This window comes from Hyperolius riggenbachi, chromosome 6, assembly GCF_040937935.1.
Source record: "Hyperolius riggenbachi isolate aHypRig1 chromosome 6, aHypRig1.pri, whole genome shotgun sequence".
In the NCBI taxonomy this organism is placed as follows: domain Eukaryota; kingdom Metazoa; phylum Chordata; class Amphibia; order Anura; family Hyperoliidae; genus Hyperolius; species Hyperolius riggenbachi.
The window spans coordinates 178,310,710-178,327,142 of record NC_090651.1 but is presented as its reverse complement, the minus strand read 5'-3'; the positions used below and the strand labels follow the sequence as shown (position 1 = coordinate 178,327,142).

General features: G+C 45.3%; 1 protein-coding gene across 3 annotated transcripts in view; it reads left to right on the top strand.

The window, feature by feature from the left end:
- SERHL2 (serine hydrolase like 2) overlaps positions 1–16,433 on the top strand; it is a 1,569,464-nt gene that overhangs the window by 1,199,570 nt on the left and 353,461 nt on the right. For 2 of the 3 annotated variants that reach the window (XM_068240234.1, XM_068240233.1), the window contains exon 9: positions 2,546–2,625. In XM_068240234.1, the coding sequence (XP_068096335.1) occupies positions 2,546–2,625 (80 nt within the window). Of the gene's footprint in view, positions 1–2,545; positions 2,626–4,492; positions 4,606–4,682; positions 5,161–16,433 lie in introns of those variants that run through there. The other variant, XM_068240235.1, reaches the window with a different exon arrangement.

The following is a 16,433-nucleotide window of genomic DNA, read 5'->3' as shown; positions in this document are numbered from 1 at the left end:
GCTAAAGGGGGGTCCAGAGAGGAATTTTTATTACATAAGGAAGCCTCCTTGATATCTATGACCAATGCATTGGGGAATTTGGATAGAAATGAAATTTCAGCTTTTTTAAGATGATTGAATGAAGTGTATACAGTACCGTATATACTCGGATACAAGTCGACCTCATGTATAAGTCGACCCCGATATTTGACCCTCTTAAACAGGAATTTATTAATTACTCAAATATAAGTCTGTGCAGCAAAGTTAAGGGCTGTTTGGCCCTTCTAGCAGTGTGGCCCCTTTGTCCCCTGGCTGTGTGGCCCCTGTGGTAGTGTGTCCTCTGTGTCCCACTGGCTGTGTGGCTTCTGTGTCCCCCTGGCTGTGTGGCTTCTGCTGTGTGGCCCCTGTTTCCCCTGGCTGTGTGGCCTCTGTGTCCCCCTGGCTATGTGGCTCATGCTGGGTGGCCCCTGTGTCCTGCTGGCTGTGTGGCTCCTGCTGTGAGGCCCCTGTGCCCCCCTGCCTGTGCAGTCACTTGTGGGCAATAGCTACCCCCTGTCTCCCCTTCCCAGCAGTGTAAGCAGACAGCTTGCTAAAAAGCCCCCCTCCCTCCCACCACCATGCAGAGAGGCCTCTTCTCTCTACCTCTCCCCCCTCTGTGTGATCACTGAAGCCAGCCATCACTCACTGAGCTATCCCGGTGCTGCAAAGCAGACAGTTTACTGAAAATCCCCCTCCCTCCCACCACCACGCTAAGAGGAGCCTCTTGTCTCTATCTCTCCCCCCTGTGTAATCGCTAAAGTGGAAGCTTCTCACTCATTAATCCATCCGAGCGCAGCTCTCTTCTCCCTGTATTCACGCTGACTCAGCTGTATGCATAAGCTACAGCTCCCGATGTCATGTGATACATGAAGTCACATGACATCAGGAGCAGTAGCTGTGAGCTCATGCACACACAGCCCAGCCAGCGTGAATACAGGGAGAAGAGAGCTGGATGGGTGGATTAGTGAGTGAGAAGCTTCCACTTTAGCGATTACATAGGGGGGAGAGATAGTGACAAGAGGCTCCTTTGCATGGTGGTGGGAGGGAGGTGGATTTTCAATAAACTGTCTGCTTTGCATTACAGGAAGGGGGAGAGAAAGAGGTGCCTCCCCCATTCCTGGCTATAAGTGGGGAAATTTTGGACTATCTCGAGTATAAGGCGACCCCCCCCCCCCCCCACACACTTTTATACTTTGAGTCAGTTCAAAATTTCTCGACTTATAGCCGAGTATATACGGTATATGTTTTTCACTGCATAGGATTGTATGTATGTATATGTCTCCTCCCTGAAGGGTAAATACTCAGACTGAGTCTGGACGTAACCGCCCCCACAGATAGGTATATAGGTGGGATTTGGGCAGGAAGGGGTAAGCCTTGGTGTCCTGAGGAGGCGTGAGGTCACTCGAAACAGCTGTCGACACTGGCACATTTCTAACCTGTTGTAAGCCTGTCACTGTGCTTAAATAAAATATCTCTGCCTTGGAGTTCCGGAATCCGTCTTCTTCTTTCCACTGTATATAGCTATTTTTGTGGCGCAATAGCTGGTGGCACATGGCATCATGTTTTTTGTATAAACTATCACTTGTAAATGTGTGAAGGTCTGTTTGCAATGGTCATAGGTGAATAATAGTACGCAAGAGGCCATTCTCTTGTTACACACATATTTCTACACGTATTATTTGTTCCAAATGCTGCCTTATGCGGAAATTACAGGCAGAAAGCCATGACGTTCATGGAAATGACGTCAGACACCTGGGTATTAATACAGGAAGTCCACAAACCTGCACCAAGCCTCCATAGAAGCACATTTTGACACAAAATGGCCATCAGGCAGTTGTGCCCAGCACCCACCACCTATTTCCACTGACTGCCCACTGGGACCGATATGTGCACCTCATGCTTTCTTGCACTGGACAGTACTTATTTGTCTCAAAAATATCACTGTGTGTTAACATGTGTTTATTTATTTATTTTTTTACAGTTTTCTTTTGGCTGAATCATTTTACTCCTTCCAACACATCACCCTTAGGAACTGTTCACTTGCTGTCTAATATATCTTACCCTAATGCTGGGAGTACACCATACGTTTTTTCAGCAGATAGATGGTTTGATAGATATTTTTCAACATGTCCGATCTTATTTTGGATCGTTTTTCTGATCGATTTCTCATAGAAGTGAATGGAAATTGATAAGAAAAGATAAGGAAATCGATCGGAAAAATGATCGTAAAATTAATCGAAAATAAGATCGGACAGCAAATCGACTGAAAAATCTCATTGTGTATTCCCAGCATAAGGCAGCTGCCATTATTACAAGATAATCAGAGTTATTTACCTCACCAGTCAGTCGTTTTCATGTGGTTGATTGGTGGATACCATTTTCCTGATAAGAGAATCCTCAGAGACAATGTATGGTACTGTACAACACTTATATTTGTTTGTACCAATATACCTCTAATTAAACTAACGTAAGTAATATCTCAAGCTATCATTAATGGTTCTAGTTATAGATATTTCCCTTTTTTCAGGTTATTAGATGGCAATCCATCACTCAATACGGACACAGCCAAAGTGCTACTTCAACGTGGGACTAAACCTGTGCCTGATGGTAAATGCTTTTATTGTTACTGTGTGTGCTTATGTGTATGTATGTATATATGTATAGATATACAGTATCTCACGAAAGTGAAGAATGTCAAAATTGTTCTCAAAGTGTCAATATTTTGTGTGCCCACCATTATTTTGCAGCACTGTCTTAAAGGATACCAGAGCCCAAATGGATATGAGAAACGGGGGAGCGGCAATGTATGGTGAGCTATCCTGATGCTAACCGCTCCCCCCATCTTCCATTCTGCCCCCTCTGCTGCCTGTAATTGCTCTCCAGCACCCTCTTCTGGTCACCCGGGTTTGGGCATCAGTGCGCCTGCGCTGGCCTGGCTGCACGCATTCTAAAGTATGCAACCGTGGCTGGGAGCGGTGAGCACCAGGACAGCTCACCATACATACCTGTTTCGACCGTTTCTCATATTCTTTTGGGTCAAATAAGGAGTGGGGAATCAAGCGTTGGCACTGCTGTGAACTAGAGAAGGGTTGCAGTTCAGCCGGGGCAGGCTAGTCAGACAAAAAAAATAAACTAACGTGCTTTCCCCCTTAAATTGGCCCTACACTGCGATCCTTACATTACAGAACTTTCTCATAAGTATCAGCCTATGAGAGGGATTAGATTGTGAGCCAATCAGAGGGACAGCTAAGTGACAGGGTTGTCCCTTGTACAGCGCTGTGCTAGATCGCAGCACTGTACAAATGTATATTGGCCTTTTTTTTTAATTACAGCCTGCCAGCTCCAATTGCATCTGGCAGGCTGTTAACCGATCCTATGTTTACGAGCAGGGAACTTTCTTGCTATTCTCCGCCTCCAGGACTTGACGGCAATCAGCGTTAGGCGGTCCTGGGGGTGCCACCTTCCCACCGCCCACTGCGGAAGAAGTTAAATACCTGCACACAAGAAAATACTCAAAATAATTTTATCAGTACTTTTTCGCCTATGTTTTTGTACTTTTTCAATTGCAAACTGCTGAAAGTTATTCTAAATAGAAGATGAAAATTATCTCCTAGTAGAAAACTCAGGAGAAAAAGTAAATTGCATATGGCCCAGAGTTTGCTAGAGCTGCACAAGTTGCCAATGGAATCTTCTTCTGCTTCTCTATGATGAAGCTGGTGGATGATAGAGACCTTGTACTCTTCCGCATTCCATTTGAGGATGCCCCACAGATGCTCAATAGGGTGTCTGGAGACATGCCAAATCCAAATCCAAAAAGCTTTATTGGCAGGACCAAATACATTAAGCATTGCCAAAGCAAAACAAAGCATTAACATGGGGAAAAGGGGGGGAGGGGTTGTGGGAATAAGGGGGGGTTATAGGGGGCTGAGGTATATAGTCCATAGGGGTGTGAAGGATGTAAGGGACAGTATTGGGGGCTGGGATATACAGTCCATAGTGACATATCGGGCAGCTATTTGTACGGTTTCTTCCTCTCCCCCGAGTAGGATGTAGAGTTTCCTCTCCTCATCTGTAGAGGTGAAATTCGGGATGTGTGCGGAGAGTCTCTGGAAGTGGGCAGTCCTTACAGGTGCATATTTGCTGCAGTGTAGTAGGAAGTGGGCCTCATCCTCCAGTGCCCCGTGGTCACATTGTCTGACATTGTCTGCACAGTCTCTCCTCCCAGGGCTTCCATCTCTGTCTGTGTCGCCCTGTCTCTATCTCCAGACTATGGGCACTCAGATGGTACAGGCTCAGGGTCTGTCTGTCCTTGTGGTGGTGTAGCCTCTCCAGTCTAGTAGTTTTACCCTCAGTTTCTTTAACACGACCCTCAGCAAGGCTGCTACCTGCCATAGCCTGTGGTGCGGCCGCAAAAAGTGTGGAACTTGCACACAGTCCAGTCAGAGACCTGCAAATATACAACTATGTATTTCAGCTCTGCCTTCCTATGGAGAAGAATCTGGACACTGCCAAGCCTGGCCCCCGGCCAGAGGGACACATGGGCAGCCGCTGGACAAACCTGTACAGGCTTGCCAGCAACTTTCTAAGGTGAGATTACTCTAGGCATCCCTGCCTTTCCTACCACTGGTTCTCTGAGTGTGCTCTATTTCTTGTCTTTATCCTAGATTTCATGGCCACTGAGGTGGATTCTTAAAGAGCAGCACCATTACACAAGCCTCACTGCTTTCCACATATATGGAGAAAGCCTGGACCAACTCAGTCAGAGATAAAAAAACAAAACCTCACCGGTCTAGAGACTATAACTCATGTCAAAGACAAAACTATGATTATGCCAGATATCAAAACCTCCAGTACGGGAAATCAAGTATCAAACCCTAATAAATGGGCAGGAGCAACTGAGGAGGTTGTTATAATTTAAGTAGGCCTCAGTTACTTGGCCTGAGTTTTATGTAAAAGGCTTGTCCGCAGTGTATGCCTTTAAAATCAATAGAGGTTTTGTGATGCAGGCAGAGGCATCTCAGGGTCTGCGTGTAGCAGAGGATACGCGCAGATACTGAGAACATGTTCCTAAAAGAAGGCCATCGGCCTCCTCTGACCTCCACGTACACCACAGGAACAGTAAACATCGGCCATATTTACTAAACATCCACATTCCTGCATTTAGGTCAAATGCCTCATTGATTATTAATCAAGTAGGTGGGTATGATGACACCACGAGTGGGTCCACCAATAATCTGATCTAGGGGGTGGCGAAGATGATGTCATATTTAACTCTTTCCTAGTCGGTATTAAACCCGGAGTGAGCGATGGAGAGAGCATTCTGCTTCTTCCTTCCGCACTAGCTCGCAAGGCCGACTGGGACCTCTAAGCATGTTCTTCCTTTCTGTAATCTGATATAATGTATGCTGTACATAGGTAGTTTAGTGTAACGTAGTTAGGAAGAAGGTACCTGATTGACTTCAGCAGGGAGTCTAATCACGAGCTTGTAACGCAACATGAAGATTGGCATGGCTAGGATATGATGAATGTATCTATCTGTATTACTGTTTCCTGAATAAATAACGTAAACATTGAAGAAGCCTGATAAAGTCTATCTCCTGTTTGCTGTGTGGAGAGTCAAGTGATCTCACAGTCTGTGAGACGGTGGTGTCGAAGCAAGGTGATATAAGAACAGTTTATAACAGTGGTGCCGAAACCCTTCCCTGCCTAGCAAAACAGGCAGACGGGGACGGGGCCGAAGTAGTTTTCAAGATATTCCACAGCAAAACAAGCGGAATAGACGCGGACTGTTAAGCTTATCAAGCTGAGACTGATAAGCTGGTGTAAGTGTGTGGGAGCCGAGCACACGGGCTGCAATTCGAGGAAAACAACGGCGAAACTCGTGGATGTTAAACTTTGACTGTAAGTGCACGCAGTCATAGCCTAAACCGGATCGCAGGTGACTGAAAGGCTCCGAGGCCGGCTGGCAGCTGCCGCTGGAGATCGATCCGCTGAGCCAGTGTGGGTACACAGAGATGACGCTCAGTAGTTCCAGGGATCCACTCAGTTTCGTGGAGTTGCCACAAGCTGGTCGAATTGGCAGGCGTACGAAGTCCTCTGTTCAGGCAAGTATGATTTATGTTGTTATATGGCGTTATCTGTGTTGTATTTGGTGTTATAACAAGGAGAGGATAATGTGTTAATGTGTACATTCTGTGTTATTTGCAGTCTGGAGTCTGCGTATTTCGGTAGTGCTGGAGGCTGCGGGCTTCTCATCTCTCCCGTGCGTGGTGGGAGGGGTGAGGATAGCAGCAGCTCCGTTGTAAATACGTAGTGCGGTGTTCAGAGTTTAGGTGCTTTGATTTTTTCTTAGGATTTAACGTTCCTGTGTGGCAGATGTTTTTTTTTTCTCTGTCTCTCTCTTCCCTCTGAGTATGTCACGGTCTGCCTAGTGTACTGATTATGATTCTGGGAGTGATGCCAGCTGAGAGGGGATAGAGGGAGAGAAGAGGAAAGCGTTTGTGAGATGTTCTGCAAGTTTCTCGCATTTCCAGTCGGTGCTGCTGCTAACATGTTTTTCAATGTCTGTATTGTGTTGTTGGGTGTGTGGCGAGCTCCGGCTGATAACGGTCTCAGAAGAAGTTCTAGCTGGGATGTTAACAGTTAAAACAGTTAAAGTGGTTTGGAGTCGTATAGCTCGCTCGGGCGGTTCTTAGTTATGTCTGTGATAGAGTGAGAAAGATTCCTACGTCTCTGGGGATCCGTATGTCTGATTGCAGTTCGGATTACAGCTGAGACGTGAAGGAATGCTGAGGCTGTTCTTTGTGCACTGTGGATAGATGCTGTGTAACTATGCATAAAAAATGTATGTTCTGTGTGAGTTTGTTTCTCTCCTAAAGTTTATAGGAACGAGAGGCTGCTATGTGAGCAGCCATCTTAGCTGGCAGTCCAGGACTCAAAATGGCGGCAGTGGAGAGAGCCCGCCCCCAAGAGTCATGGCCCCCACACGTCATGGCAGGGGGGAGGAGGGGCTGGGGGATCCACGTCACGTCAGGCTGTGCTCGCGACTCCGGGCAGAACAGCTGAAAGGGAGGGGGGTAGAAATACAGAGACATGCTACTGTGTGTCTCGGTTCTCGAAGTATTTCCCCAGAGTTTTTCCCTAAGTCCATGGAAAGGAATGCCAGGATACGTGCACCAAGCTATTACTGTCAGATTAGCAGGAGCACGGATAGGAAGTGTGTCCCAGCTAGGTGCAGGGACACACGTAGCAGTGCAGGTCAGGAAAGTGTCTGTACTGAGTTGCTTACGGGATTATTCCTGTAAGTGGGGCACCTTAATGGGTGGTGCAGCATGAGTTCCCAATAGAGTATAGGGGGAGACAGTGCATCAGGGGGGTGCCGGAGTTGAAAAACAGGGAGTTAACCAATCCGGGTTTCCGTCGCCGCTGCTGCAGAGCGGTAACGTTTTTTTCCGTTTTTTGTCGTGGACAGGGCCAGAGCTTGACTAAGAGGTCTATGCTGGGCTGGGGCTGTTTTTTGTGCGTTTTTTTCATCCACTGATTGGTCAAATATGTTTTTTTCCAGCTCCTATCAATTGTAGCACAAAGAACAAGAACTGACAGCAGTTCATGGGGCAATTATACAAATGAAAGAATTGCCATGTACAGAGTGACAGTGTATCAGTACGGTGTTTGCCATGTGACTACCTACCACGTGGGCAGTCAGGGATCTGCATACAGGCATGTGACGCTGGTATGCTTAGCCCTGCACCCGGTGTAGTTTAAGTGTTAAATGCTCCTTCCTACAGGGAGGCAGCCATTTTTTTTTTTTTGCAGTTTAGATAGTGGCACGGCAAACATTGATCAGAGGGTACAACACACAGAATTTCTAGCAGAGCTGGTATCGCGATGAAGTTCTAGATAAGTTAATGCGAAAATGAGTAACAGCATTGCAGGCTCACCTGCAAAGCAGCAACAGGTGTGGCATCCGTAATCTGTGCATGCGACCGCCGCGCATGGACAGATAGGGGGGGATGTGGAGTGAGCTGCAATGAGGTGAGAGCTTCCAGAGGTGAAGTCCGCGGGAGCATATTTTAAACAGGTAAGTACTGAGGATAGTACTGAGGTAGGGGGTGAAGTTTAACTCCAATCTACCAATAAGAGTAAACAGAGTTCATGAGAACCATAAAGCAACGAGATCAATTACGGTATATATTGATCAATTTAAAGTGTAAAGCCGCAGGGCGAATCCCAAATCATTAATACAAATTGATTTGTTTGTATTTTGATTTCAGGAGTTGGGCAATATGGAATCGAGACAGCTGCAGTGCTGGCAGCAAAGATGGAGATGTCAGTCGGATAAGCGAAAGGTTCCAGATGCCAATCTAAGTTTGGAGAAACACGAGATTCCTGAAATTGGAAAGAGATTAAAACACGAGATTTCTGAAATTGCAAAGAGACTAAAAACCGAGGTTCCTGAGATCGGAAAACGTCTAAAAAAACTGACTGAGCAAAGCATAGTGCAAATTGCTAATGTTTTTCTTTCCCAAGGTGGTGCTTTTATAATGAAGAGTACCATGCTGATGGTGATCCTAGGTTGCCATTCCGTCCTAGGAGAACGAAGAGAGGACATTCTCATGTATAATAAGGGGTTAATGAGAATGCAAGGCCCAAGCATGTTAATGTTGGGTGACAAAGGTACTAATCCTTTCACACCTCCCTCCGCTTGGCACAGATGGACCATGCAGGGACGGAGGAAAAGAGCACTTGTGCCAGGAGAAAACAAATTTCAGGGCACTAGGGGGGTGAAAGGTCTGAAGGGTCAGGTGTGCAGGCAGTGGGAATTGAATGGCAGTATAAATCTGCTATTGAGTACCACACTCCCAGAATCGATGCACCGATCCAAAGGTTTGTTAAAAGGTACATTGCAGTACAATGGGTACGTGCAAAAGGTGGAGTGTGTGATTCAGGGGTACCTTGTCTTGGTTATGCAGAGTGAGATGGTTCCAGATTGGAGAGGAACGAGTAGGAGGCGTCAATTCTCCTGCCGGAGAGACGCGGGGGACAACATCACACTCTGGAGCTACCAACAGAGAGTGCCTCTGAAACAACTATACACACGTAAAGGCTGGAAAGCCGAGGGTGGGTGGTTCTCGAAACAAGAAGTAAAAATCGGGGGGCGGAGCCAGGCATGAAACTGTGAGGACGTGTCTTCCCGGAGCTGTCTTTTTGCCTATAATGAAGAAGCATTCTGAAACTAATCCTCTCCCTGATACCACCACAGCACGGGGGAACAAACGAGGAACAAGACAGAACCAGACCTCAGTCGTAAATACTGTCACTAACTCCGTGGCGAAGTACTTCACAGGCCCAACCACACGCTCTAATCCTGACAAGATCAAGATGACAGATCAAGCTGGCCCAGCAGCAGCCCCTGGCAATTTATCATCCTCTCCCTTGGCTAAAAGTCTAGAGGACATCTGGGAATTTTTACGAAGCCTCCCAACAAAGGAAGACTTAGATAAACAGACTGACCTCATTTTGACCACCACGAGGTCTGAAGCTGCTGCTCTGCGTGAAGAGGTTACTGGCCTGACAGACAGGGTCTCAGGAGCAGAAGCAAATATCTCTCAGCTACAACGAGATGTACAGCTCCTTAAAGAAGCATCCATTAAACAAACTGCCCTGAATAACTTTTACCGATCCAGCCTAGAAGACCTACAAAATAGGAATCGCCACAATAACGTCCGCATTCGCGGCCTGCCGGAAACCACACGCAATGAGGATCTTCCAGCTACTGTACAGGCTATATTTGATAAAGTCCTCGATCAGATCCATTCACCTCCGATCCGACTGGATCGGGTTCATCGTGCTCTACGCGCCATGCCTCAGGGTGACTCCCCGCCCAGAGATGTTATATGCAGAGTCCACCATTTTCCTATTAAGGAAGCTATTATGGCAGCCGCTAGGCGTCACGGTACTATTGACTTTGATGGAGCCCAGATCACACTCTACCAGGACTTGGCCCCCTTCACTTTAGCCCAAAGAAAAGCACTTCGGCCACTTCTTCAAGCTTTACAGGATGAGGGAGCGACTTACCGCTGGGGTTTCTCCTTCAATCTTCAAGCAAAGATTGGTTCCCGCTCAGCCATTTTACGCACTCCTGCTGATGTCCCTACCTTTTGCTCATCCTTAGAGATCGAACAAGTACCTCTTCCTCTATGGGACCCTGACCGACTGCTGATTAACCCACCGCAGAAAAAGAAACCGGCAAGAGAAGTTCAGCGTGACTCATCCTTGTGAGTTGTTTTAAGTGTTTCTTCAGCCCTTTTTCTTTTTTCTTTTCTCTGAAGAACTATTCACACGAGTGACCTATCAACACTCTTATTTTTACTTCCGTTTTTTTTTTTTTTTTAAACTAGGCACTTAGTGGACCTAAGACTCACATTTTTTCCTCTTGTTTTGGTTTTTGTTTTCTTTTTGTTTTTTCTTCTGGTGTTCTGGACTTACTTACTTCGATAGCTGATATACCACCTGTTCCCTGCATTAATTTGTTTTACCCAGTTCGAAACGTATGACCTTTACACAGTGGCTGGTCTGTTTTCTACCTTTAATGGTTATATTGCATGTGCATCATGATATAGGTTCTTATCTCAATGGGCACTTTTATGTTTCGCAACCCCTGTGACATACACGGCTGTATTTCCACTAAGAGTTTAATCCTGTCCCTATAGACACATCATTATGGCGGTTTAATCAATACCCGCTCCCGTATATTTTCCTTTTACTCCCCCGCCATCCCTTCCCCCGTGCATATCTTAAGACTATACAAATGTCAATCAGTTTATCAGTTTTCCAGCTTCTCATGGGCTCATAGCCATTTATACAGATGTGTATGCCCGGGGCTCCGAGATACTCCTTGTGTGTGGAATGTCCCTTCGTAACCCACCCATTATGGCCTTACAGGCTATTTCAAATGTTTTAGATCTATGTTGCACAATTTTTAGTTTGTTAATATTATGCTATGGGATATGGATTTTTCCTTTCCCACTACTCTTTTTCTCTTCTTTCTCCTATGTTCTTCCTCTCCTGTCTCTTTCTTGTTTTCTAAAGATCTATGCCGGGCCGACCCTGACCTCACCCTTAGCACGCTATTAACATCCTCATGTTCCTTAAAACTCAAACCCTGAATACGAAGGGACTTAACCTCCCTGAAAAACGTAGAGCCCTCTTACGCCAACTTCATAAACAACGTGTGCACATTGTGTTCCTGCAGGAAACGCACTTCAAAGGCAATACTGCCCCCAAACTTACTGATAAGTATTACACTCAGGCCTTCTTCAGTAACTCGCCTGACACAAAAACCAAAGGTGTAGCAATATTACTGTCCAAGGATTTCGATTTTCGTTTCTTGCAGGAACACAAGGACAACTCCGGCCGCTTCCTTTTTATAAAAGGTACTTATTTATCCCAAACTTTTACACTTGGCACTTATTATGCCCCTAATAGTGGGCAACCGGCTTTTTTGGTCAGGGCCCTCGATGCCCTTGATAGCTTCACAGAGGGAAGCTTAATTCTGGGAGGTGATCTTAACATGATCCTGTACCCATCTGTGGACTGCTCTACCGGTAAGAGCTCCCTGACCAACAGAGCAATTGCTAAGTGTAGGAGGGAATTGGTTCAGCGCCAATTAGTCGATATCTGGAGGATCCAGCACCCATCCGGGCGCGATTATACTTTTTTCTCCAACTTACACAATTCCTATACGCGTATTGATCATATTTTTATCTCTCAAAATCTACTCTCTGAACAAATTTCCTCAGAGATTGGCAATATGACGCTATCTGACCATTCTCCGGTTACACTGGAATTGGGTATTCGCCCTAAAACTCACCTCCCTAGACAATGGCGTTTGAACATTTACCTTCTGCAAGATAAGGACTTTAAACACTCCATTTCCAACACCCTTCAGGAGTATTTTTTAACAAATACTACTGAAGAAGTCCCGCTTTCTTCAATCTGGGAAGCACACAAATGCACCATTAGAGGGAAAATGATACAAGAGGCGAGCTTCAGACACAAAAAAAGGCAGGAAGACATTCTTCATAGTTTAAACACTATTAGAGTACTGGAGTCGCGTCACAAGAAAACCTTATCATGTGCTGATTTGCAAAATCTGCAATTGGAAAGGGAAAAACTGAAAACCTCTCTCTTCCACAGGGAGAAACACTTGGCTCTTAAGTGCAAATGCTCATATTATAAGTTTGGCAACAAGTGCAGTAGAATGCTAGCTAGGGCCCTCCGGGAAACCTATGCTCACACTAATGTGGCACATATCCAAGACCGTTCGGGAATTAAAAAATATAGATCTGAATCAATCGCCAAGGTTTTCAGGGATTATTACCATTCCCTTTACAACTTACCATCTAACAACTCTGATCCTCCTAACCAGGCAAGGTCTCATGCCATAAACACTTATCTACAAGCTGCTGGCCTGCCCAAATTGACTGAACAAATCGTTAGTGATCTAGAATCCCCTATAACTGACTTTGAACTTAGACAGGCAATAAAGTCTTCAGCTACTGGCAAGGCCCCCGGTCCTGACGGCCTCCCACTTGATTATTATAAAACCTTTGGAGACATTCTGATCCCCCGCTTACTGACGTTTCTTAATGCCTTAGTATCGGAAGATGCTCCTCCCTCTAGTCTACCCAGAGACATGCTATCTGCACAGATAGCGGTTATTCCTAAACCGGGTAAGGACGCCACCTTGTGCTCTAATTATCGTCCCATTTCCCTTTTAAATGCTGACTTGAAACTGTTTGCCAAAGTGTTGGCAAACAGGCTTTCCCCCCTTATGGATTCACTAGTTCATCCAGACCAAGCTGGTTTTATACCAGGACGTGAGGCGAGAGACAACACCATACGCACAATTGATCTTATCCAATGGGCGCATAAGACACATACCCCTCTGCTTCTTTTATCCACCGATGCCGAAAAGGCATTTGATAGGGTTGACTGGAGCTTTTTAGAGGCTACACTTCAACATATAGGCCTTGGTCAACATATGTTGCGGTGGATTATGTCACTCTATTCCATCCCGTCTGCGCAGGTCCGTGTTAATGGTGTTGTCTCCGCCTCTTTCCCTATTGCCAATGGTACAAGGCAAGGCTGTCCCCTTTCCCCTTTAATATTTGCCTTATCATTAGAACCCTTCCTACGCACTATCCGCAAGAATGTGAATATCAGAGGCCCCCAACTACCCTCTTCAGAGCACAAGGTGGCGGCCTATGCGGATGATCTGCTATTTTACCTGATAGAACCCCACACTTCCCTCCCCTCTTTGGAACTGGAATTAAAATCATACCAATACATTTCTAATTTTAAAATAAATCCAGACAAATGCCAAGCTATGGGGGTATCCATGCCAACTAATTTAAGTTCCCAGATCAAAAATAACTTTCCTTATAAATGGCCACCACAAGCTATTACATACATTGGCATACGTATTCCCTCTTCACTAAATGATTTGTACAGACTCAATTTTGTCCCTTTGACCCAAACTCTAACTTCCGATCTACAGCATTGGGACAAACCTTGCTTTTCCTGGTTAGGAAGGATCAACATTATAAAAATGAACATTTTACCAAGAATACTATACCTTCACCAAACCATACCAATAGTCTTGCCAGCGGAACACTTTAAGACTTTACGGAAGCGGTTTGCACGGTTCATCTGGAAACGCAAGCCCCACGCATCCGTTACACTGCACTTGTTCTGCCCAAAGATTCTGGTGGTTTAGCTGTACCGGACATGGGAAAATATCACTCCGCAGCATCCTTGACTCGCCTAGTTGACTGGCACAGGAACTCCAATCAGAAAAGATGGGTACAACTGGAGCAAGATCTTGTTGGCACGGAGCTTTGTGTTTATCCTTGGTCCTCTTTTAAAATACAAAATGAATATCTCTCTGTGAACTCCACCTTAAATGCTCTCTTTAGGGTCCGCCATCTCCCAGATTTATCTCCTTGGCCTTCCCCTATACTGCCCTTACTAAACAACCCATTATTCCCCCCAGGCTGTTCTTCTCAAAGCTATGCCTGCTGGAGAATGGGTGACATAATTAGATGCCGTGACCTCATACAAAATAAAGCTTGGATCCCACTCTCACAGATACGTGACTCACGTTCATGTCCATTTTTGGACGAATGGAGTCACATGCAATTTGTCCACTTTCTCAGTTCTCTGGGAAATAGGGAGCAACTTTCTAGACCACTCTCTACTTTTGAGAATTTATGTTTATCTAAGGGCACCATTAAAAAACCGCTTTCCCAGTTATATCAACTTCTGCTCTCAGATACCACCTGGTCGCTAGAACTCAAATCTAAATGGGAATCAGAACTTAACTGTGTATTTTCTGATGAGCGTTGGCAGAAGATACTCACGCTAAATCAATCTGCCTCAATGTCCTCTCGGATCAAAGAGTCCAATTATAAAATCTTGTCCAGGTGATACCTGACTTCGAGCAGATTAAATAAAATCTTCCCTAATACTAGCTCTCAATGTTGGCGATGTGACAATGCAGTAGGCTCATTAACCCACATATTCTGGGACTGCGAAGCTATAAAACCATTTTGGCAATCGGTCCAGAAATACATTAAAATTTTAACAGACGGAGATCCGATTGAAGATCCCTCATACTACTTGCTCCATAATACCCCAAAACCCTTTAAAAAATTCAAGCGCTCTCTTTCTCGCCATTTGATTCAAGCTGCAAGAGTCCTTATTGCTCGCAACTGGAAATCACAATCTGTGCCTTCAATAAGGGAATGGATCAATGAGATAAAGTTTGTCTATCAGATGGAGTCTTTGACCCACACCTTACACGATAGGGATGAGGCCTTCTCACGTACATGGATTCACTGGGATATGTTTCTAGAATCAGAAGAATACCTACAAATTCCCCAGGATACATAAATATTTTACATTTTCCCCTTCGTAATGGGGTGATTCCACATTTTTCCTCATAAACTTGAGTTTTTTACTAGATCATGTGAGGTCTATTTGGGTTCGGCCCGGCGCGGATCTTACTATAAATCTTTCCTTCTTTATTTCACTCTAATGGGTTCTCTGGATCTGGTCTTCAGAGGACCCATTCTATTTCTCTCCTTTCCTCTGGTTTTCTTTCCTTCCCCCTCTTTCTTTCTTTCCCCTTACCCCTCTTCATATACTCCGTTTAATAGTGGTAACACTACAGTTTTACTCTTTAAGCGTTAATAGTGGGGGAAGGGATAGGCCCCTGGGCTTAGGATTTTAACTGTTGTGCACAATAGTTTGGAATGTTATATCTGACCTGTGGCTAGGAATGCCCCTCCCCACTAAGTGTTATTGTTATCTGTATTTATTTTGTTCAAGACTGTGATGAACCACTTGTTGTTGTTTTGTTTAAAATGCTTTTTCTTCTTCAAAATAAAATAAAGAATCTTTAAAAAAAAAAAGAAGTAAAAATCGAGATAAAGCCACATTTCCAGGTGACAAAGAGGGTGGGGAGAGCGGTCCCGGGGGAGGGAACGCCAACACAGGGAACCCCATTCACACCACACGGGTCACAACAGGGGACGATATTACACAGTCCATATGCAGCAGCTTATCCTCATGATAGTTGGGTAAGTGAAGAGGTACTCTTAATTGAAAAATTGCAGAGAGTACAGTCTTCCCGACCTCAGGTACATATTGTGCCTCGGGACATAAGGGGGGAAGAGGTCCAATCAGGACAGTTGGGGACATATGTTGTCAGGGAGATGCTAAAAGATCCTGTCCAACTGAGATTGGACAAGGGGAGGTATAGCGATTTTTCTGGAGAAGGATCTTTTGCATGGCAGCTTCGAGATGTTTTAGTGAACAAAGGGAAACGGTGCAACATTCCTTTAGGCACCGCCACTTCCTTAGTTCCCACCTCAACCCGTGTCTCACACCAGGACCTGAGAGGTCAACCTTTTTTGGTGCTAGACGGGGAGGTGAAGCAAGTAGAGTTGTCCTCATGCGGGCAATTCTTGCAGAAGTACCTGCGTTGGCCGGAGCAAGTCAAATTTAGTGAAGAAGCCTGCAGGCTCAAGAACGCAGAATGCGAGGATACCATTCAAAAGATCCACCCTGAAGCCCAACTGATAGTTCCGGTGGCTGAAGGAAAGGTTTGGTTTTTTAACATAAGGTCTAATGATACATTCAAGGTATATTCTCATAATTGTTCCGATAAGGGAGATTTTCCAAGGGGAACATATTGTGGGAGCGGAGATCCCATATGGATCCAGTCATCCAGGTTGGATGACGTTGTTTCTCAAATTGTTAAGAGAACTCTAAAGTGCAAAGTTTCACGGGTAGTTCCCGTCCTGAAAGAGAACACGACATGGGACAAAGGGGAACAGGGTTTGATCCAA